Raw genomic sequence first — 24,669 nt, forward strand, 5'->3', positions numbered from 1 at the left:
TGCCTGTGGTCCTGTCACTGGGCACCACTGACAAGAGCCTGGCTCTCTTCTCTTTACAACCACCCTTCATGTATTTGTATGCATTGATGCTTACCCTGAGCTTTCTCTTCTTCAGGCTGAGCAGTCCCAGCTCTGTCTGCCTTTTCTCATAAGAGGAATGCTCCAGTCCTTCCATCACCTTCATGGCCCTCTATTGGATTCCTTTCAGCAGACATGTCTGTGTCTCCTTTGTACTGGGGACCCTGGAACTGAACACAGCACTCCAGGTGGGGCTTCACCAGTGCTGAGCACTGGGGAACAGCCACCACTGAGAGAAGCTCTGTGTACCTCTATATACCTCTATATACTTGTGAACAGAGTGAGCACAGAAGATATAATGTCATAATATTCTGACCCTTTTTCTCTCCTATCCTCCAGTGGCATTGAATCTGCCCCTTTACTTTTTCTGAGGATACACAGAGATCAAGATTTATAACCAGCTCTTGGTTCTGCCTGGTGCTCTAAGGGGACAAGGAAGCAACTTCTGCTCTACAAAAATGTGTGCAGTGGTTAATATCAACATGTATACAGTAATAATATTTGCGCTGAATTCAACTAATTAATTTTTTATCTTCTATTGCCTGGATGCCTGCAAGGCACGAGGAGGAGATACAGAGCATTTCAACTTCAGGTTATGTTTTTGAATCCAGCTTGAGTTATGGGTGATTTTCACTGAGCTGGTGATTTTGGTGTAACTCTGGTGCTTAGCAATCATGTCAGAATGGGGAAACTGCAGTACCCATACCAGCACATATGTTTTTTTTTACCAGACAAAGGGCTCACAAACTGATATGTTGACAGTACTTTACATCTCCATCCTCATGGTGTCTTTGAACAAGCTTTGGGCTTGGGTACTGGTGGCTGTGTAGCTGCTGGGGAATGGAGCGCTACAGCACTATGCATTTGGTGTGAGCTGCACAGACCTGTTGGTACCGGGCACCCCATGAGCATTGACTTTGGTTTGCTGGTACTTGTACCGAGACTTGGAATGGACTGCCCAGGGAGGTGGTGGAATCACCATCCCTAGAAGTGTTTAAAAACCATGTAGATGAGGCACTTCAGGACATGCTCTAGTCTGTGTTACAGATATTGATGTATAGATTTTATTGGAGGGGGGGGAAGGATGTTGACAAAAGGACAGGTGGATCCTAGTGGTCTTTTTGAACTGTGACAATTTTGTGATTGTGATAGACCTCAACAGAGGTTTGACCATTGGCTGCCTGGCTTTGGCCTTTGAAGTTCTGATCAGCAAGATTTAACAATCTGATATTGGTATTTCTGGCATAACACCAGAAAAGATCTATATGTACTTCCTTTGCTTGTTCCACAGTATTACTACAGTATAAAGGACATCAGTATTGGTGGTCGATGTGTTTGCCATGGCCATGCTGAAGTATGTAATTCAAAGGCTGAAAACCAATACCAGTAAGTAAATAGAGCATAACATTAATTTAATATGGAGGAAACAGTATATGAATATTTCCAAATGGCCTTCTTTATTATAGAATGGTATTTTTAATTCTGTTTTTAAAAAGAAAACATGTAAATCTCATGTATGTGAAATATAATAATACAAAGTCTTATTTAGATTTTTCTTTTTAATTTAAATAAGAGTTTGGCAGATTGCATAGATTTTTAGGAATCCTTCATTCTTTTTGGAAAACATGGATTAGTATCACCTTCCAACAGAAAGAATTAGAAATTCAACTCAAGAACAATGTTGATCTACTTCCTGAACTCAGCCAAGATCCAATGGCTTTCAGTCAGTACTAAGAAAAATAAAACCAGAAGAAATAGAAATTCCCTTTCCCTGTGAAGTTTATGCTCTCCATATCGATTTCACAAGGAGTTAGATCAGGCTTCTTGGCTCATCTGCTTTAGGGAAGGGACTGTGAATAATCAGGCTGTCAAAAATGTATTTTAAAAGCCTGGTTTAAACCATCTGTTGCTCCTACCCATTGTGGTATTGAAACAAACTTTTATCAGGACAGTGCAGTATTTTCACTTGTGTTTTAATGAAGAACAAGTGGATGCAGAGGTGCCTCATTTGCAGATGCTTATGCTAGAGAAAAGTGAGTACAGAAGGTGTGAAATCTATAGCAATAAAATGTATTGTCTCTTGGTTATTAGACTGCATTTAGCTAAATCAAAAGAAATGTGAACTACATTTTCTTGATGAATAGTGTGCATGATTTGAAAAATGACAAGGTGAAATTATGATCTTTGTTTGAAACACAAATAAAATTATGGTAAACAAAGCATAATGAAAAAACTTACAAAGGCATGCATATAAAGGTGACAAATATTTTTATTTAATATATGTCAACAATTTTGAGCCTCAGAATGAAGACTAAACTGTTAAATAGCTCCTTAATTTATTATTCTTGAATAAAGTTTCATAAGCCTGTCTATTGAATAGAGTTATAAACTTTATCTATAAGATTTTTAATGCTAATAAGCTCATAATCACATGATTAAAGCAATCAATCATGAAAAATTTTAGAAAAGCTCCAAAATGTTGTAGTATTACTTCTTGACCTCTTCATGTGTTAGCTTATGTTCTGCTCATTTCACACTATGTATAAATCCTGGACTGTAATAAAATCAAGAAAAAAAATCCAGCTTCAGTAGAATAAGAGGCTTTCCTTTCTGTAGGTTTCAGTGTGAATGTCAGCATAACACTTGTGGGGAAACCTGTGATCACTGCTGCCCAGGATATAATCAGAAACCGTGGCAACCTGCAACAGCTGGAAGCACAAATCTGTGTGAACGTGAGTATCCTGAAAGATTCTACATTAAAAGGGACATTGACAAGCAGGTGGGAATTATCCTTAGCACATATGTTCATGGAGCCTAACTAAGACACTGCATCCTTTTTTCATTATTGAGAAAATTCTTTCCATACAGCAACAAGGAACAGATGATGCAGCGAATATTATTTACATACTTCTCTCTTATTAAACAATGAATATAGTAATTTGTGTGGGAATATTACAGAGAAAAGTGGAAGCCTGTTTGTAGGACATTGGGTCAACATTCCTCCTCCTCTATAGCTGTCTGCTGACAGATTGTGGATCCCCACTAGCACAGCAGATACCATGGGCATTTTCAAAACTTGCCTGCCCCTCAGCCAGCCTTCTGGTGTCGAGATTGCAGAGAGATTGATGACTCAAGGCTGCCACTGCCTGCAGACCCTCAGCTGCCCTCTCTTCTCATACTGACAGCTGCCCTTTGCTGACCCTACATAAGACATTCTTGCTGGGTAGTCCTGGCAGTTCCACACTTCAGCCCCTTCCTGTGCTCGTAGTTGGGGGTACTTTAGCTCCACAGACTGAGTAGTTAAACTAGAGAATCCTCTTGACCTGTCTTCTACCTCCCACATGTTTTCATCTTTTGTTAACTGTCCATACAGACCCCACTTGTTGGGGTTTTTTGCATCCTTCTGGCCGGTTGTACTGTCTATGTGCATAGACTGTTGTACAGTCTATGTTCCAGTCTCTGTGAACATCATATTCTGAGTAAATGTGCTGGCAGCTGCAGTTTTCTTTGTGGCTGGACTAAATTCTTTTCCTTGCCTGCCATTCCTGAGAGCAGCGTAGCCAGTGGGTACAAACCGTTAACAGGAGAACCTTACTTGAAAGCCAGAGAGATGTATCTGTATAATTAGTCTGAGGAATAAAGAGGTGGCTCATTAAATCAAAACTGCAGCAGGAAGATTGAGTGTTGAGTGTGGGGGAAGATGATTAAAGTGTTCGATAGGAGATGGGCATGTTGGGACACAACTTTTTGGACAATATTTGAAACCTCATTTAAATTCCACTGTTTGAAAGGAAAATGTTTTCTGCCAGGAAGGAGATAGACAAAGAGCATAAATAATGTCATGTTTTCTAAAGGATGAGTTTACAGAAGATCATCTAAAAGATTCAGAGCCAAAACAACTTTGCTTCTGACTACCTCTGAAAAAAAATACCCTTTTTAGTATGGATCGCTCCTAGCAGTTTGAAGTGATTTGTTGAGTGTCTTTGCCAGGTGCAGACCTCTTTTGCTGGCAGTCAGTAGTGAATGAATTCAAGCAACTTCCTTAAGCTTCCCAGAAGCCTGGGATTTACTGAGAGAAACTGAAAGAGGTTGGTGGGAGCTTGTAGGGATAAGCCCAACCCTTCCTATGAGTTTCCCAGTACTGTATGGGTCAACAAATGGCCCAAAGTGGTAAGAAAACACTTGGAGAGGTAGAATGACTTTCTGCTCTTCTGTGAGAGAAAATAATGTTGCTGTAGTCTGAGCAAATAATTTCCTGTTGTTTTAGGAGACATACTTGTGAGCTGTAGCTCAGCCAGTTTGGCCCTCGGGGCAAGGAGATTTATTTGTGTTGTAACTTTTTTTTTTTAAATATTCCCTTCTTCCCTTTTCTGACTTGGTATCTTGAACCAGCATCTCATTTGTGTGATGTTTTATTTTCTTGAAGAATTGTAGTAATTAAAAAAACCCAACAAAGTTCTTCACAACCTATCACAGCCTGGGCAGGGAATCCAGTTGTGACCTGGTGGTTCCTATCAGCAGACTGTAAGGAAACCTGATGGTAGGCTACCACCTCAGCTGTGTTGTTGGTAGTCTTTAGGAAGGGTCTTCCTTATCCAAAACTACTCAGATTTAAAGATGTAGAGGAAATTTAGGTAATGTAGGTAATGATCCTTCTCTTTTCTGGATGATCGTGTAGCAAGGCATGAAGAATCAGTTGTCCCTGAGTTGTGCTCACAATTGTGTCAGGTACTTGGGATAGAGTTTGGAAGGATTATTTCCCATACGTTTCCCTCATTGGGAAGCAGGTAGGGCCAGAGCCCTTAACTTGTGTTTCAAGTGCCCAGAGGTACTTTCAGGAACCCAGGCTTTTGCCTGCCAGAGTAACTTATCCCCTGATCAAGATGAAGGGAGGATTTCCCTAAACATGAACTCATACCTTTATAAAGTCAAAACTTCAGGGATCTCCTGGGAAGGTTTCCTTGGAGTGCTGGAACATCTGTAATTATAAGCTCATCTAGCACTCAGATGTTTGGGGAAACCTTTTTTGCTTACTACATTCTTTCAGAAAAGTTTCTGTTGTTTCTCTCCTGTGAGAAAAGAAGATCAGAGCAGGAAAAAAAAAGGCATAGGGTGAGTTTATGGCAAAACCATGGTTCTGCCCTTTGATTTATTCTGTTTGCTTGTTACTCTGGTTGGTTCCTATCTAATTTATATTATAGTTCTGCAAAATTTCAGTGAAGACAGGCAGGGCTTTACATGACCAATGGGAAGAGAGTCACCTTAATTAAGATGGGAAGATTATGAGATACATATAACTGACCTCTGTTAAAAGAGATAAATTATTTTCTGGGTAAATCCGTCACCCTTTACTCGAACTTCATTTGCAGGAAGTAGACAAAGTGTGAAGCTATTTTTCAGGTTAATTCTCTTCTGCAAGCAAGGCATGAACATTGGGCTGGCTCTGGGATTTCTCTTGCTAGGCCTTTTTGCCAAAGGTAAAACAGCAAAGGCTTTTCAGGACTTGCTGGAAGGAGATGGGTGAAGCCAGCTGATGTGTGTACAAGGCCATATATATATATCAGTGGATGTAGGTCAGATGTTTTCAATAGCTGAACTTCCTAGACTGAGACATATGTGAGGTTGATGTGCTTCCCAGCAAAGCCTCACAGGTATCTCTCAGTCTCTTTTGAGCACTGCAATATTAGCACCTTTTAGAAGGAGTTACAAGTATAGCAGAATAAGTATTTAGAGATGGATTCAGAGCCACTGTGAGTTCAGCTGTTACCTTTATTGTAAGGGAAAAATAAAGGAAAGGGGCCAACCACAAGCCACCCAAAGTAAAATTTATCACAGCTGAGACCCAGGGAAATGACTTATCTCAGTCACCTGATTCTGTCCTGTTCCAGATAATAACAATATGTTATTATTAGTAATGGTAGTAGCAATAGTATTGTTCTTCATACCATACTCCATTAAAACCATACTTCTTTTTAAATCCACAATTATTGGGAAGTATAATGAACTAAAAAAGTATCCATTCAGAAGACAACAGCTGGGAAAATATATAGCTAAGTTTGTTAGTATATATTTACCTGCAGCTGAGTATGGGAGTTCCTAAGAGCGGGTCCTTTTATTTAAATGTGTATATCTTATCTGTAATTGTTTATTTTAAATTGAGATTTATTGTACACAGCTTCAGCCTAAATGTATTTTCAGAAATGGAAAAATAGAATAAACATTTGAACATATTTCTGATAATCTTAAAAAAACAGAGATGCTGAGACCATTCTTCTGGAGCTTCCTAGTTCTCCACTTATGCATAAATTTATTGTTTTGAGATGGTGCAAGTATTGCCTCACCTGATAAGCCTAGCAGACCATTCTCCTCAAATCTAGGTGACATAACTATGTTTCTGGTGTGAAAATTCAGTTGTTTATAGGTAAACACGTGTATTTGAGCAAACTTCAATATACCTGAGTGTCTGCATACATAAAAAAATCTAAGCTGCTTCTTTACCTCTGCTATATTATGTAATTCCACCATTATAGTGAAAACTGACTTGGAGTATTCCTTTTTCAGCTTGCAATTGCCATGGCCATGCCACTGATTGCTACTACGATGCTGATGTTGATCAGCGTCAAGAAAGCTTAAACATCCATGGGCATTATGAAGGTGGAGGAGTCTGCATTAACTGCCAGGTAAAAAGGTCATTTAAGTCAGTTTAAATAGATGGTGCTTGAAGAATGGCTACTGAAATGGAACTGTGTCCACACCAATAGTTTGGAGGCTGACCAGTCCAGGTATCTCCATTTCTCTGGTGTTGTTACTTGCACTCAAAGCAAAAGGTATCTGAAAGTAATTTACGTTGTGTGACATTGCTTGTTAGTGTATAAAAGACAGAAATTGTACATCTGCTCAGTCCTGTGTGATTCAAATAAAGCGACAAAATGTGACAATTAAATCTCTAAAAAAAAAAAAAAAAAAAAAAAAAGAAAAAAGAATAAAAAAATCCCTTCCCTGTTATTATAAACTCTGCTGGTTTGCTGCCTAAAAGAAGGAAGTAAAACTAACCAAATAAAATTCCAGCTCAGTCCTGTTGGTTTCTTACTGCAGCAAAACACAGACGGCTCTACCTCATCACCAGGAATAAAGGAAGGCATAGGCTATACCAAGAAGGCTGCTTTTAGATATTGAAAGGGAACAGAATCGTAGAAGGGACGGGACCTCTGAAAGTCATCTGGACTAGTGCTCAAGACTAGATGGGAAGTTATATCAGGTTGCAGCAAGAAATGTCCAGTTGAGTTCTGAACATTTCTGAGGATGTAAATTCCACAGATTCTGGATAATCTTTTACACCATTTAATTACTTTCACAGTAAAGAGATTTTTGTTACAATCCAGTAGGAATTTCCCCAAGTACAACTTGTGACACCTGGCTTTTGCCCTTTTGCCATGCACATCTGTTAAGAGCTGGCTCTATCTTCTGAGAAAACCTCTCCTTAGCAGTAGAAAACTGCCATTAGACACCCCTACCCACCTTGAACATCTCTTCTGCAAACCAACCCAAACTATTCCTTTCTGAGTTTCTCCTTACATCCCACGTGCTCCAACCCCTTGATCTGTCTTAGAGGATCGGTTGGATTGAATCAACAAATACAAACTTGGAGTCAGAGACTTCACTCTGCATCTGTCATTAATAAATAATGAGCTTCAGAGATCTAAGGGTTAAAGATAGCTATGCTTATCTGCTGTCAAGTCATCTGAAGTATGATGATGAACAGTTGACTGCAATATAATTCAGAGGGAAAATTAACATGAAGCCTGTGTTCCCATGAAACCTGCGCATCATGATTTATGTATTAGCATTCTGTGCATTTAAAATTAGCTGTATTTAAACAACAAAAAAAGGAAATATCCATTCATAAGGGATGTTTTCCATCTTATTGCCACAATATAATCAGATATTGTCCAAAAGGCAGTCAGAAGAGAGTAATTTTGCTTGCATGAGTAGAAGAAACGTTCTTTGTCTTCCACTTGACATTTCTGTGCACAACTTTGTTCATGTTGTCTGGTAAGATTTATCATGTTGGTCCTTTCTGTCAGTTCTTTGTCCATGAGAGAATGTTTCTCTTATATTGCTTTCAGGATAAAAAAGAGCAAAATTAATCTAAATCTATGAGTCCTGCTGGGTTTTTTCCTTGTGGAGAAAACATGTGGATTTTAATTTACTTTTTCCGTTTGTCTCAGGAAAAAAAGTGTTAAGAATGATTGTTTGAATGAAGAAGTGATAGAATTGAAATGTGGCATATAAAGAGATCCAGTTTCTTTAGAGTCTGATAACAAGGGAGTTCTGGAAATCATATAGTACAACTCAGAGGAGGTCTAATTAGTTCAGGTTGCTCAGGGAGTTGTTCAGTCAAGCCTTGAACCCCTACAAAAAAGGAGATGACAAAACCACTCATGGTGGCCTCTTTTGGTGTTTGACCACCTTAATGTTAATTTTTTTCCCCTAATATCTCACTGAAATTTCCATGTTCTCATTTGTTCCTATTACTTCTTATCCTAATGCTGTGCTCTACCCTCTGTATCCTCTCTTCAGTTAGTTATAGATAGCAGCCAGTTGTCCCTTCTCAGTGTTGGAGAGACCTGTGCAGGCAAATTCATAGAATCATATGTAGCAAGACAAACCTCTTTAAGGGAATGGCACTTCAAGGTCCAACCAGGTATTCCAGTAGAGACTCACGAGCAATGCTCCAAGCCTATGGCTCTCAGAGTTGACTAGCCCAGATCGGTGCTGCTACTCCAAGAGCAACTGGCCTCTCTACTGGCTAGCTTGGGACTGAGCTGAGCTTGTGTCTTAGGTCTTACCTTTTATTGGCCCCCTGGTCCTGCTCGTGGGCAGTGGGGGCCCGCCCTAATTAGGCACAGGTGGGCTTGACACAAGCTCATGCCCACTCCCTGGCAATTAGGAGCACCTGGTTGCCTCATTTCACTACAATCATAGACCTGGCTATGACCTGGACAGTGATATCTGCCTCCTGGGACTCTGTCTTGAGTGGGGCTTTTGATGTGCCATGGGAGCTAGCGCCAGCAGCCTCTGAAGAATGTGCCCTGCAATGTAGAATCATAGAAACATTTAGGCTGGAAAGGACTTTCAAGATCATTGATTCCAACCATTAACCTAGCATTGGCAAGTCCATCATGAAACCATGTCCCTGAGCACCACATTTACACATATTTTAAAGACTTCCAGGGATGGTAAATAGACCAGTTCCCTGGGCAGCCTGTCCCAGCATTTGCCAACCCTTTCAGTGAAGAGATATTTCCTAATATCCAATCTAAGCCTCTCCAGAGCAACTTGAGTCTTATTTCCTCTTGTCCTATCACTTGTTACTTGGTGGAAGAGACCAACCCCAATGTCATTAAATCCTCCTTTCAGGTAGCTGTAGAGAGCAATAAGGCTTCCCCTTAGCCTCCTCTTCTCCAAACTCAGCAATCCCAGTCCCCGCAGATACACCTCAAAAGACTTGTTCTCCAAATCCCTCACCAGCTTCATTGTTCTTCTTTGGATGTACTCCATCACCTCAATGTCCTTCTTCTAGTAAGGGGCCCAAAACAACACAGTCTTAGCATGGCCTCAACAGTGCCAAGTACAGGGGGATGATCACTGATAAATATGATATGATAGTGAAAACAGAAATTATTTTCCTAAAGTTTACTTTTTTGGTTGAAAGAGCTGGTTTATATCATGATTTAGAGATAAAATTCAACTTCACTATATGGGAATGCAATGATTCAGAAATCTATAGAGAACAGGTGGTAAAAGAACAGCAAATTATGAATGCTGTCTTCTTGCAGTCATGTCCTTTTTTTTACTTGTATGTAGAAACAGTGTAAAGGATGTTATTGTTTATTAATTCTTCCAAGTCCCCCTTTTTGTCTCATATTCTCCTTGTGGTTTATTTTGCACAGCATAACACAGCTGGTATTAACTGTGAGCAGTGTGCAAAAGGTTATTATCGTCCTTATGGTGTTCCAGTGAGAGCTCCTGATGGCTGTATTCGTGAGTTTTTTTCTATTAAGCATATTCATATTCTTATGGTGGTAGCATGTTTTTTTGTTTTGATTCTTTTTGTTTTTTTCTATGCTGAGAGCATGCAATGCATCTTTTGGGGTGGAAAAATGAAAGAGTGGCCAAAAGATGTTGGAGAACAACTGAAAATGACTTTCTTTGTTGCTCATGACCTCAGTTCTTTTAGCTCTCTGATGTGCATGTGAAGCATCCTTTGGCTCTTGGTAGCCTGAAAATTTTATTCTGTGGCTTAAAAGGTCACCAGGATCACTACTCCTGTGTTATGTGGTGCTGAGCTTAACAACTAATAAATAGTGCAAATGGATAATTACTAATATAACATTTTAAGAAGAAGAACCTAGACCGTGGAGAGAGATGAGCAGAAGCCACGGAAAAGAGTGTTGCTGCAGTGCTGTGGAGTAATAGCTTTCCAAATTAAAAAAACCCAAACAATTAAATGCTCTTAGGAGATAATAATGGCCTTACTTCTAAGGGATATCACAAATATTGACTGGTGATATGGAGTGCTTGGAAAATATGTAACAGTATGCAAATGTCAGTTCTTGGTATAATGAGACCTTTGGAACAGCACATGAAGCACTATTATAATGCCATTGTGCACTGCTGTAAAAGACAAATTCATTGCTTTACAAAAAGTTCCTAATTGCTGATACTTACTTAGCCTGCAGTTGTAACTCAGAGTATGCAGAGGGCTGTGAGGAAGGATCTGGCCGCTGCCTCTGTAAGCAGAATTTCCAGGGAGAAAACTGTGAACACTGTGCTGAAGGATTCTATGATTATCCCTTTTGTGTCCGTAAGTATACAAATAAAAATGCCTCTTTTCTAGTATTTTATTTGTTTATTAAAGTACTAGCTACTAAGCTTTTCCATAGCACTTGATGTGGTTACAACATCTGGCATTTCAGCTTCACATGTTTACACATTCTGGCATAATCAATTGTCATAATAGTGAAGAGAGTCTGGTTTGGTTTACAAAATGATGATCAGTTGAAAAATCAAAAGGATACCACTGCTCTTTTAAGACACCTTCATTAAGGATGCATTCTATCTCTTAGTAAGTCATGAACTGCAGTCCTAAAGTCCTGGACAAACTGTACTTAAACATGTCTCAGGAGCTTTAGGTATAAAACCTATTTAGACTGGGAAATGGAACATAACTGTTGTGAAAGAGATGGGATAAAATGGATACATGTTCTCTTTGACACCTCCTAGGATTTAGAACTTGTTTTGCTCCTGATAAAAAAAGCTGTCAGTGCATTCTAAAATAAATTAAAATGTCTATTTTAAAATGTCTATTTAAAATATCTAAAATAACACCATAATGTTGGTAAAGTCCCCCTGGCAGAGCATAAGGCTCTTAGCCACACTGTCTTATTTGTGCTGGGCTGAAGGTGGCTACAGACAAGTGGTTGAAGAAAGGGTTCCAGTTTGTTTCAGATTTTTCAGGAAGTGGTTGAATTAAAAGTATTTGTAAATCCAGAGAAAACAAACACACTAGAAAAAAAATTATGTGGCACACATGCTTAGTGCTTTTGTTTATTGAAAATATTAATAGAATGCTATCTGGTGCTATTGATTAATTGCAAATTAGATTCTTACTTTATTTTAAAGAGATTAAAATGAAATGTTGGGAATTCAGAAAATTAAATGTGTTCCCCATAAACAATTTATACATAAAATAGCTGAGGAAAAAAGTGACATCTGAATTGTGTTTGCTGCATAAAAGCTTGTGTCTCTACAATTAGGTTGTAAAAATTCCACATGTGGGATGTTTTGTGCCCCCCAAGAGTGTGTTTCTGGCAGCCAGTAAAACAGGTGCTGTTCTGGGGCAAGATTTTTCGCCTAAAACAGAGGTACCCTGATAAAATTGGAAGAAGAGAGAAATCGATACAAAATAAAGGAAAAAAACCTGTGGAAAATGCAGTGTTGTTTGAATTCAATGACTGTGATAGAATAAATCTTCTCTGTACAGTGCACTCAGCGCTTCAGATTATCCTATGTCATTTATCTTCTTGTTTGTAACCCAGCATTTTAAAGTCAGTTCAGATTAGGAAGACCTTGATACAAATCCCACCGGTCTTTGTAGCACATCAACTTTGCATCCCATCTTAATAGATGAAGGTTTGTTGGGATGTTTTTCCCATTCCTGATCACAGAATCACAGAATCACAGAATCCTAGGGGTTGGAAGGGACCTCGAAAGATCATCTAGTCCAACCCCCCCTGCCAGAGCAGGGCCACCTAGAGTACATCACATAGGAACGTGTCCAGATGGGTTTTGAATGTCTCCAGTGAAGGAGACTCCACAACCTCCCTGGGCAGCCTGTTCCAGGGCTCTGTCACCTGAAGGATCCTCTAATAAAAGGTTCCCAAGATGTCATGTATGTGTCATGAATTCTGTCACTTCAGGCAATAAATGGTAGAGGCACATAGCAAGAGAGAGACCTTCAGCTGGAAGCAGGGAAATGAATATGGAGTTCCCTGGATAGCTCTCATAACACCATCTAGCATGAGAAAGCTTTCTGTACAAAAGGGTAAGGAGCAAGGAAGCAACCTGGTACCACCAGATGGTGTTTGGCCTTTCTTAATGTTCTTTCAAGAAGAGATGTTTGTACCTGAATTGGAGAACAAAAGGAAAATGTTTCTTACCCAGTTCCTAATTGAACAGAAAATAACTGAAGGTGGTTACCAGTCATGTGAATATCATGCTCTCTGTATTGACAGCAGGTGACTTAATAATTTGTCATTATATCAGTGAAATAACTGTGTCTCTTTCAAATACATTTAATTATTTCTTTTCTCTTAAAGGTCTTCCTGTGTATCCATTTACTTCTCCAAATCCAAGAGATGATATGGCTGGTGTCATAATCGGCAAGTTCTCGGTGTTTCCGCACCTCCCACCCTCCATTTTGCTGTTTCTTCCCCATGTTACAGCTTTTCACCATTTCAGTGGGGCCTACTCTTTTGTGAAAATTTATGTAGTAATTTTGCTACTGTTGGTATTTATGTTTCAGACACCCTTTATTCTTCCTAGAAGTTCATCAAGCTGTCATGTTTGTATTGAACAGTTTAGTAGGCTAGTTTTGGAAAGAGTTATGGATCAGAATAAATTTGACCAGCCTCCGGCAAACATCTGCAGAGAGGGCTGACCATCTTCTTTGGTGTTCTTACAAACAGATCCATCAAGACTTTCTGACACATACAACTTGTCAGCTGCTTTGCCGTGTAAATCTTTCTTCAGGCTCACTGGCCTCTGCTTCTGGAGTGTCCTCTTGCACCTGGCAAATTGTACATCGCCCTTGGCAGTGAAAAACACTGTTTTCTGAGAACTACATACTTCTTTTTTAGCTCACTGCAGAGCTGCCTGCAATCCATACAATGGTTTCCTCAGTGGATTTATATTTTTTTGGTGTATATTATTATACTGCAGTAGGGAGGCATCATCACAGCTAGCACTTAATCGCATACATGCTTGTAATAAAATTCAGGATTAATAACTTTAAGAAAAGCTCAAAAACTTTTTCATCAACAGTCTTCCCTTTCATTTCTGTTAGCTTTAATAGATCAGCAGTTTATGTTGGCAATGAAAACATGTTTTCTTCTGTGAACGTAGCAGACACTTAGACAAAAGCAGACAGTGTATATTTCCACGTATGCATTTACAAGTCTCTGTTGTTTTCAAAGTGTCTGCAGTTGCCAGCCCACCCCACAAAGCCTCAGTGTCCCGTACCACTTATCTCCTTTTTACAGCATCCAAAATAATTCCCCTGATACGCCTCTGAATATGCTCTGTCACATATCCCCTTCTCTCACATATTTTTAAAAGGAAGAAGAAAGAAAACTCTGAAGAAAAAGTAATAAAAATAGACGGGAGAGAAGATTTCTTGAGCTATTTATATTTTGAATTAGTAAACTCCGAGTCTGAAGGCATTCTTATGGCAGCTGAAGGCAGCTACCTCTGAGTGGAAGCTTCTGTGTGTGTAGAAGTTGTAAATTTGTGCTGGCAGATTGAGCATGAGTCCAGATCATTATGTTTTAAAGTGAGATTTGAATGTAAGGGTCATGCAAATAGTTTTGCCTGTTCAAGAATAATAATTTTGAAGCACTGATCTGTTTTTTCTCTGCAAAAATACCCGGAGTTGCATGATTTGTGCACTGAATGTGTTCCTGTTTTCCTTTTCCTTTCCTGTTGTAACCAGAGAGTGGCTGCAAACCAGGATATTTTGGCTCCCAGTGTCAGCGTAAGTGGTGTCATTTCTTTGATGCTTGAAGCCTGCACTTGGTTTAAATGCCAGTGAAATAGGAAATAGTTTAAAATCCTAATGTGGCAAATGTTTTCTTTACAAATGTGCTTCTCAGCGTGCCAGTGCCACGGTGCAGGAGTGCTGGGCAGTGACTGTGATGGCAACACTGGACAGTGCAGATGTCGAACTGGATTTGGGGGATTTTCCTGTGATACCTGTGCTGCTGGGTATTTCCATTACCCTTTTTGTCAGGGTAAGCCCAATGTTCACTTTTGGCAAGTGTATCCACCACACAGACCCAGGTTTTATACCTATGGATGAAGTTCTTTTGCCATGGAGATGTGTTCATAAGAGGCTCTCTCAAAACTCACAGAAGTCAAAGAAGAAAGATGTGACAATGGAAAGATTTCTATCTAAAGATATCCCTGTTTCTTGAATGCTGTCTACAGTGTGATGCAGCTGTCAGACTCCACTTTGGGGTTGGATTTAGTAACAGTGGTGAAATTTGGAATAACTTTGGAGACATTTCTGTTCCTTACCTGTGTTGTGTTTGGTTTTTTTTTATAAATAATTTGTCATTGAGTTTACAACCTCACTTTGATTCACCAAGCTGCCTTTTCTAATACAAACTAGAAAACTGGTTTTAAACTTTATTAACCATCTCTGTACTCTACTGTCTTTTAAGGCATTTTATTACCCCCTGACCTGAGATGGTAACTTGAAACCATAAATGGTTTCATTTCAGTCTTTAAAAAGAATGGAACTACTTCCAAAAGTTGCCACACCACTTGATGTGGTTAAATCAGATTCTGAGTAGTGACATGCTAAGCATAGTGCTGCAACACTGTTAGTTTGAGCCAAATTATTTTGCTCTTTCATTACTGTCTCCCTTGATGCTGAATTATTACTGATGTGGGCAATCAATAAAAGCTGTTACCAATCAAAAGAAATCTGATGGGAAGATTTTGGTGCTGTTCAGCATCAGGTTTGGGATTTTTTTAATTAAAAAAAAGATAGGAGAGCCTGTTCAGAAGCTGCCTCAAAAATGTCTTTTTTCTTTTGTAGTGTGTGAATGTAATTTGTCAGGAACACAGCCCGAAGTCTGTGATTTTCTTGGGAGGTGTCTTTGTCGCTCCGGGGTAACTGGGATTCAGTGTGACAGCTGTCACCCTGGCCACCACTCCTTCCCTGCCTGTCAAGGTAAGGCAGCACACACCTGGATCACATGGACAGCATCACACAGGTCTGCAAACAGGCAGACTGGAGTGCTTTTCAGGTACCATTTTTCTAGTGGCTGGAGTAATGTTCACAGCAGTAAATGGGCAAAGGACCCTTGTTCTCTGCAGTGAAATCCTCATACATTGTCATTCTCCAAGCACTAATTCCAGGTGTGTTTCTATAATAGGGAAGATTATATAGTCTGTTTTCTCAAAGGTTCTTTGTTGTTTTGTTTTTTTTTTTTTGCATGGTCACAGAGTTCCATATAGCCTCAGTCTTACTAATAGCTCTAAGCTGTCTAATAGTGCTTACTAATAGCTTAGCTGTCTTACTAATAACCAAAGGATTTGAAAGGTGTTTTCACTTGCAGACCCACAGCAACAGATCATGCCTGACTGCTAAGGAACTGGCATAGATGAGCTGTTGAGCATTTTAGCAGAGGGTCTTTTTTGAGCACCTTGTAAAATGTGTGTTTGGTAAATCTGGAAATGAAAAGCTCCCATATTGACCTTCACAGTGATTTCTGGCTCATTTTGAGGTCATATGACAGGCACAGAGTCACAGATGTCCATAGGGTTTCACCAGTGTGTCTGAAGCCAAGGGCTTCCAAGCTGCCTTTTACAAGAGAGGAAAACTAATCAGCCCTGATGAAGCATAACCTTGAACATCATAAAGGTTTTCTGTGTGTATGAGAACTCCATCAAGTCTTACCTGGTCCCTAGATTTCATCTGTCTTTGCAGTGAGTAAGAGAGGCTCTTAATCATAGAATTGTAGAATGATTTGGGTTGGAAGGGACCTTAAAGATCATTTATTTCCACCACTCCTGCCAAAGGCAGGGATACCTCTTACTAGACCAGGTTGCTCAAAGCCCCATCCAACCTGGCCATGAACAGTTCCAGGGAGGAGGCAGCCACAGATTCCCTGAACAACCTGTGCCAGTGTCTCACCACCCTCATAGTGAAGAATTTATTCCTAATGTCTAAACCTACCTGTTTTCTTAAAAATTCTCTCTTGTTCTATGGCTATATGCCCCTGTAAAAAGTCCCTCCCCAGCTTTCCTGTAGTGTCCTTCAGGTACTGAAAGGATGCTATAAGGTCTTCCTAGAGCCTTCTCTTTTCCAGACTGAACAGTCCCAATTCTCTCAGCCTGCCTTAACTGTAACCATTAGTGAATTTTACAGTGAGCAAGAATGCAGGATATTACTGAGTTCTGGTATGTACTTTCTTGTACTGCTTAGCAAGATTTATGTAGATCATTATGATTTACTTTCTTCTCTCTCTCTCTCTTATTTTTTTTTCCTATGTCAGTCCTCTTCCTTTTGGGCTTATGTACTTGTTTATATCTTGTGAATAAACAGCAGACTCCTTTATGCCCTTGAAATGATATATTATGTTGTGGTACCAAACACAATGAGTGAAATAAAAGAAATACCACATGACTGTGTTTTATGGTTTGGATCAGATTAACATCTTTTAATGAAAACCATAAAATCAGGATTCTGTGTTAGTACATAGTGTTCAGTGGTTTTAACATACTCTAACCATTTTTTTTTTCTTAGAACTGAAGTAATCTTAAAGAAAATCAAATCTGTATTGGATAGGTTTGAACTTTTAACGCTAAAAGCTGAAAGGAGACATAAAATCTCAAAACAGCACTCAAAAAAATAAATTGTAAATGACAGATAAAAATAGTTGAAAACACAGTCAGTGGGTGTCTCAGAACTGCTTGTTCTGAGTTCACATCTTGTTCTGTTAAAATAAGCTGCCATGCATTTAAACTTAAACGAATAAAGCATGCTGCAAACTGTGATGGAAAGTGAGCAGTCCAGCCTGCTTCTTCTGTTTGGAGCTGTCATCTTCAGAAAGGAGGTAGATCCATAACTTTTTGTGTGCCTCAGCTGGAACTGATCTCTGTTCTTGCCTTTTTGAGGTCTGAAGCTTTGTTCAATAGGAGTGATATGAAAATAAAGCCTTTAAACAAATCAGTGTTATTAAAATGAGAAGAGAATGCAATATAATATGCTGCTGGGGGTTGACTCTAGTGGAGGTGATGTTTTTGGAAGCTACAGTATTTGTATTTCTCTAAAATTAACTTCCTAGGAAGCCCTGTGTCTTTCCAGGCATCTTTGAAGTAAACACAGCAGTCATATGTCTTTGGCTGCAGCAGAAAGAGGAACCAAAAGGGGGAAGCAGGAACAGGAACATGAACATGGAACAGGCATACAGTGTTTGTATTCTGTCAGTCAGAGGTTTCTGTCTGTCATAAAATCCAAACTTCAGGCAAAACTTAAGCCTCTTCCTGGGGCAGCTGGCATTCCCAGTTGGGCTCCCATTTGCATATCTATTAGTGTGACCCTGTGTAATGTCCAGCGTCATTTCAGTGCAATAGCACATTTTATCCATGATAGAACTGTTAGTCTTAAAGAATGGTAACTCCAAGAGGAGTTTGTTTTTACAGTCTGAAAACAGCTTTTGTTATAGTCTGACACAATGTGCCTGGTGTGTTACATGCAGATTCCTGCAATGCACTCCTTTCCATGTTGTAGAAGTAAGATGGCAGCAGTTTTTACTCTGGGCATCATTTGTTTGTGCATCATGAATTTGGGCTTGTGCATAATTACTAGTAAACTTCTTGTTAGCCAATAGAACTAACTTTGTGAATGCTGTTTCTCAAGGTTTGGGGTTTTTTTTGAAATGTTAAATACTTCTCTCATGTGACATGCTTTCCACTGTAAGATGGATTTCTGTCCCTTACATGTGTTTCACAAGGCATCAAACTAAATCTCTAAACTGTATATAATAGAGCTGCAATAAGAACCTGGTTATCAGTGGATGAGGAAGCAAATACACTATAAGCATCTATTCCAGGATATTTATTTTTGGTGGTAAAATTATGGTGTATCTAGTGTCCTCGTGATTGCTTTACATTCAAGGGTAACTTCCTCTGAAATTCTTGTTTAAATAACCACTGGCTTAGACACGTATCTGTCAGTATAGTTATAATTTGTTTGGTTTTCTCTGTGCAGAATGTAACTGTGATGCTGTTGGCTCAGTGGAGAACACATGTGGTCCTGGAGGTCAATGTCATTGCCATAGGAACTATGCTGGGCTTAGATGTGACCAGTGTGCCCCAGGTTACTACAGCTATCCCAGCTGCTTGCGTGAGTAAAAGCCTTTCCTCCTCTTAATGGGATTTTCCTCCTTCTTTCTGCAATACAGAAGAAATACAAATTTTCTCAAATATGTTTCCATCTCAGACTACCTCTATAGCCCTGATAGTTTTGTTCCATCCAAAGCTGGCAACAAGAGCACTGAAGATCCAGGCAATGGTCAGGCTTCCTGGCAGCCACAGACCTTCATGTGCTCCCTGGCACATCATCGCTTGCCCTGTGCTAGTAGGATAAAAGTGAGCATGGAAGTATTCGGCCTTGGTGCAGTTGTACCTCTCTTAAAATATAAAATCTAAACCTTAGGCTTGGCAAAGGAGCATTTACATTTATGAGTTCTGGCTTGTTCAACAGAATGTAAGCTGCGTTTCAACTGGTTTGGGCTTCTACTATTTGATCCTCTGGCCTGTAAACTTTTAAGTCAGTCCATTAGGGCATGCTCTTGACAGGTGCCAATATTGCACCACAAATCATAGTCTGTAAGGGCTTGAGTCTGCAAATCTTCGATCATATCAACAATTTTTACTGCCATTTAGGTCAGTTGATCAGGTCTAAAATGCATGTATAGGTTTTTCTTACCAAGCAGAAGCGAACTTGCAGGCATTGAAAATCAGCAGTGTCATTAAAATCAACAACCTTCTTGATTATCATGAACAGAACTGCTCTTTCCTACAAGTCAAATAATAGTGCTAAAGAAGGACCATATCATCAGAATTCTACTATTAGTAATCATCACAACCATAGTAAAAAATAACGTGATATGTTGTTCTTTCTCCTTAAGAGACTGGCTACTGCTTTACTAAAATATCTGTCTTTAACCATTTCACCCTTATGCTCTGTCTCAGCAAAGGTAGTCCTGTGAACTGAGGCAACATTGTTATTTTTGGGGCATTAATCTCATTTAGCTTATGTGTGTAAATCATAGCAAAACTGAGACCTTATGTTGACATGAATCTGAAACAGTAAGACTGTTGCGTGGTGTATTTCAGATCTTCCTTGTGGCCTCCTCTGCCCCCAGATCTAAATGTTTGATGGACATATAATTTTCTATGATATATTTCATCATCATATTTTGAAGTGCAGGTCTAATTACAGAATTTGCCCTGTGTAAGAAGAGCAAGAAAGCACAAAGCCAAAACCAACCCTGTTCTTAGGATGGGACAAATAGGTGGAGGAGGAGAGATTTCTCATGGTTCCAAATAATCCTGTTTCTGTCAAGAGCAGCAGCAGAAAACAATATCAAGATGGTACAGGTCACCTCAAACTCCTAGATTTCAAAAGGGATGAGGACCCTGTGAGTTATAGGAGGACCTTGTGAGGTATTTATTGGAAAGAAAAATGAAGAACACTCTAGATACTCTAAAAAAACCACACACACAAACAAATAAACCTCTCTACAGTACTTAACTTTTGGGAAGTTGTTGCTTGGTACCTACAGAGTGAGTGCTACCACTGCTCTCTTGATTTTTTCTCCATCTGACAGCTTCCCCTCCTGCCAAGGTAGCAGTTCTGAGAGGGAATCCTCCGTTCTGATTTGGATCATCCATGGTTTTATGTGTTCTGTAGGGCCATCTACTGCGTGCAGGATTTTATAGAAACCCCTTGAAGCATGGGGAGGGAGAGACACACCATGAGCATGTGTTAGATGAGCTTATTTGTCATTCTGTATGTTATTTTGTGAAGTATAAGATTAAAACCTTTTTCTAGGTGGTGGCATAGGGACTTTTAATAAATCATCTCTCAGTTCTGTAGATTAGTGCTATATTTTTCCAAGTGGCTACTTCGCATACCAAACCAAATAGTCTAAACCAGGCTAAAAACACATTTAAAAATCATTATTAAAGGCTTCTGCCAGTGCTGAAGTTTGAAGTATTGGAGTCCCTCCAAGGTAAATGTATAAAAAAGTCCTTTCAAACTCACACCTGCCACATTGTATTTCTCCACTACTACATTCCAATGCTCTGTTTTCAAAAGATCTTTCAACATGTTTATTTTTTAATTTCATAAAGGTGTCGACAGTGAATGTGACCCTTCAGGTAGTGTTGGTTCTTATTCTGTAAGTATCCTAGCATTGCAGCCAACATGTTAATAATTCATGTGATTTTGCTGAGTACATTTACTTCACTGCCTAAGTCCTGAAGCCTGCTTTTAGAGTGTGAAAGGATTGCACAAGCTTATTTGCAGAGTAAGAGTGGAAATAAACTTTCTGTTTTGTCCTGTGATCCTACCAGTTCAATTAGCAATTGAGGTTGGAGCTTTTTTATTTTTTATATACAGAATATGTATGTGTCTTCTTGGTATGCTAGAGCACTAGTGTATAAATGCAGATATGCATATGAGGGAAGACCTTCTAGTTCTGGGTTGCAACAGGGCATTTCGGCATCAAATTATTCTTGAAAATATATTATTATCTCTTTGTAACTGTTGCTATTTCATTATTATTTTTATTAATACAGTGATGATTGTTAGTAGCAGTCTATTAGCAGAAATCACAGTCTTTGCTAGGTGTGTAATAAAGAAGACCTAGACAGTGAGCCTGACGGAGGAGGTATCTATACAGGCTTGTATATACAAGTGTGTGTGTTTTCCAGCAATAAGGGAAGGATTTAATAATAAGACTTACTCATTATGTTTAAGGAAATTTTGTTTTTAAGCTTTTTGTGAAACACGTAATACTTTAGAGCAGTTCTAGTAAGTCTCTAGAAGAACAGAAAATTACATCTGCTGGGACATTCAGAATAAATTAAATTGGTAAAAAATGGCAGTGTGGAACAATCCTTTTCTGATAGTATGAGACAGAAAAATCTAAGATGTCTGAATCATCCTCAGTTTCTGTGCATCTTTAAAAGTCAATACACTGCCTGATCTATTAATAATATTTTTTTCTTAATACTAAGGAGCAGTATGTTTTCAATGGTAGAGATGAACCCATATTAACTCCTTTCTGTCATTAGGGATATTGTAAGTGTCTTCAGCATGTTGAAGGTCCTACTTGTAGTAAATGCAAACCATTGTACTGGAACCTGGCCAGAGAAAACCCTCAGGGATGTACAGGTATGGTTTCATTACATGTTTCTTTGGCTTATGGAATGTGTTAAATTCTTTAAAAAGTCATCTTTATTCACTGTCACCATATTTGGTGCTCAGTGACTTTCACAACTCTTGTTAACAGCATGTTTTTCATGTTACTTAATTCTAACAACAAATTACCCATGATAGCAGCAGTTACTTTTAGAAAATAATCTGTCATTTCAGGAGTGTTTGCTAGTGCTGGACCAAGGTATGGCCTGAGTTATAATGATGTGTACTTCATACAGCCCTGTGGCAGTTTTAGTGGAGTGAGATGGGATTTCTGCTCTTAATACTGAAACCAGAATTTGACTCATTGTTTTGAGAAAAATGTGCTGATTCACATAGTAACATCTCCTAGCTTGTGGAGGAGTGAAAGGCCTTCTTTTAACTTCAGGGTGGGACAATTCTGGTACAGTTTATATCTATGTAATACCCATCTGTTTGAAATTTTCAGTGTTTGCTAATAGGCGAGTTGGTGTTTTTTCAGACAGATGATAATAATTCTAAAGATTAAAAAAGATAAAGATTAAAAAAATCTTTAAAGATCTTTTTTCTCCTCAACTATTTTCTTTCTGACAGCTTCCAACATAACAGCCACATAGAGTGGGTCAGTAGCCTTAGAGGCAATACACATATCATTGTCTCTAAATCTTGAAATTCTATACAGTCTGAACATCTTTGCAAAGATCAATTACTGCACCTCTCATGTAATTCATTTTCTCTGCCCTCTGGAGTTAACACTGGCTGGAGTCAGGCTGGAAAACAGTGTTTTGCATCAAATGTTTGAATATTTCTAAGAAAGAAAACAACTGCAAATCCAAACTGAAGGCTGGTTTTATTGAACACAAGTTAGAACACTTCAAACCACAGCAGTAAATCGCACATACACAGAAGTCCCTGTCCTTTCTCCTTTGTTTTTAATTCTCACCTTTTGCCTGTATCCTTCTGCCATTCTTAATCTTCCAGAGTAAAATACACCTGTAGTGCTATGACTCAAAATTGCAGATAGGGGCTGGTGAGGATATTTTACTGGCAAAATATCTTGGAAAGACGAAATGAGCTTGTGTTTTTTTCTATCTGTGCAGCATGCCAGTGTGATGTAAGTGGAACACTAAGTGGGATTGGAGAATGTCAGCAGGTAAAGTGAAACTTAAAGAAGAACATTGATTAATTTGATTTTTTTTTTTTGTAAAGATAAATTGTAACATTTGCTCAGGTAGAAATCTTAGTACTGATAACAGCTTTCACACATAAAGTGACTGCAGCAAAGAAGTAGCGGTATGCAGGAGTTTTATTTATCTTAGGGATTTGTAACAGTTCTGAAAATTTTTCATTATCTTGAGTTTATGCATTTTGTAGTCTGTTAATGAATTAAATGAATGAAGTTATGTCCAGATAATATTTTTTGTTGAGATTAGGATGTTCTTCCTCTTCAGAATTAGAGTAAATGTAAAGTATTGAAGGATTAAATTTCTGAAAGAGGTAACAAAACACTTTGATTAAATTGTTTTCTTCACAGGAAAATGGGCGTTGTTACTGCAAATCTAATGTTTGTGGAGATTCCTGTGACACTTGTGAAGCTGGTTATTATGCTCTTGAAAACAAGAATTATTTTGGCTGCCGAGGTAAAGTGAAAAAAGGGCATCAGAAGTCAGTCTTTAGAATTCCCTAGCTTTCAGTTTGAAAATGTGGATGTATTTGATGACTTATTCATTTTGCACAGCATTCTGCATGACTGCTTTTAATTGCTTGTAGCCTGTGTAACTCCTCCTTTACCTTCCAAATGGGGGAAAGAGCAGGGCAGGTGGTACTGCTGTGGTCCCTGGCCATTTTGTGGCTGGCTCACATGAGAAAGGGAGTTCCTCTTGGAGTTTATTGTCCCTGGCCTTGCTTTCCTCTGGTCTTTGGTTACCACTACCACTCTGAGGCTTCTCTGTCAAAGCCCACAGTGAGGTCATTCCAGGCACTGCTGTAGCTGTTACTTTATCAAATAAGATAACTGAGGGTCATTCCTCCACTCACTCCTTCTCCTGAGTTGTGGGGACAGGGATGGTTGATCTTCCTGCAAGCATGACCCATGCCTCTCTGTCCAGCTTAACAGTTTTCTAAGGTTTGCTACTGCAATAATTGCTTAAAATGTTACTACAGATACTAGCTATTTTTTTTTTCAGGTATTTTTGCATTCATATATTGCTTTAGCCCAGGGCTTCATGTGTTGTGAAATAGAGCCAGATGTAAGCTGTGGTGTGGAGAAAGTGGTCCTTCTTCTGAAGGTGTGCTGTGTGTTTTGAGGGATTTAGGGCTACTTCAACTTCCCTTCCTTCCTTGTCCCCCAGGATAGATTTTGTTTTGCCAAAATTATTGAAAGTGTTATCACTGATTTGAGTCTGCTTTATATGTGTCTAGGACTGATGCAAGAGATTAATTTTTAAAGCCCTGAAGTACTTCGATTAATACTTAAATTTGTGCAAAGTTAAAAGTAATGGCTGCTGTATCAAACATAGCTTTCATGCCTAATGTGCAAACCAAGGAGCTAATGAAAGGGATCTTATTTCACAAAGGTGTCAAGTACTTTAATTATCCTTTCTTTCAGTGAGATTACAAGTGCAACATGTCTTAGGAAACTGAACTCTTTTACACTATAATGTAAATACGTATTTAAGAACTTTCAACTTTTCAATTCACCTTGAAATTTTTATGCCTATTCCTTAGCACTACTTTATACCTTGTTACTAGATGTTTTTTAGTTTGTGCCAGAAGTCTGGTCTTCTGCAGAAAGTCATTCAATATTGTTGTCCATTATTGGTTAAAATTAT

General features: G+C 38.9%; 1 protein-coding gene across 1 annotated transcript in view; it reads left to right on the forward strand.

Annotated features, from left to right (window-relative positions):
- The window catches only part of LAMA3 (laminin subunit alpha 3), a 120,356-nt gene that overhangs the window by 20,536 nt on the left and 75,151 nt on the right, over window positions 1-24,669 (forward strand). Inside the window, exons 6-19 of the mRNA XM_030444678.1 lie at window positions 1,370-1,464; window positions 2,695-2,810; window positions 6,640-6,758; window positions 10,032-10,122; window positions 10,814-10,945; window positions 12,960-13,022; window positions 14,351-14,392; window positions 14,511-14,648; window positions 15,461-15,595; window positions 18,641-18,775; window positions 20,791-20,837; window positions 21,736-21,835; window positions 22,939-22,991; window positions 23,373-23,478. Of these exons, the coding sequence (XP_030300538.1) occupies window positions 1,370-1,464; window positions 2,695-2,810; window positions 6,640-6,758; window positions 10,032-10,122; window positions 10,814-10,945; window positions 12,960-13,022; window positions 14,351-14,392; window positions 14,511-14,648; window positions 15,461-15,595; window positions 18,641-18,775; window positions 20,791-20,837; window positions 21,736-21,835; window positions 22,939-22,991; window positions 23,373-23,478 (1,372 nt within the window). The remainder of the gene's footprint in view (window positions 1-1,369; window positions 1,465-2,694; window positions 2,811-6,639; window positions 6,759-10,031; window positions 10,123-10,813; window positions 10,946-12,959; window positions 13,023-14,350; window positions 14,393-14,510; window positions 14,649-15,460; window positions 15,596-18,640; window positions 18,776-20,790; window positions 20,838-21,735; window positions 21,836-22,938; window positions 22,992-23,372; window positions 23,479-24,669) is intronic.

Source organism: Calypte anna, chromosome 2, assembly GCF_003957555.1.
Source record: "Calypte anna isolate BGI_N300 chromosome 2, bCalAnn1_v1.p, whole genome shotgun sequence".
Lineage (NCBI taxonomy): Eukaryota > Metazoa > Chordata > Aves > Apodiformes > Trochilidae > Calypte > Calypte anna.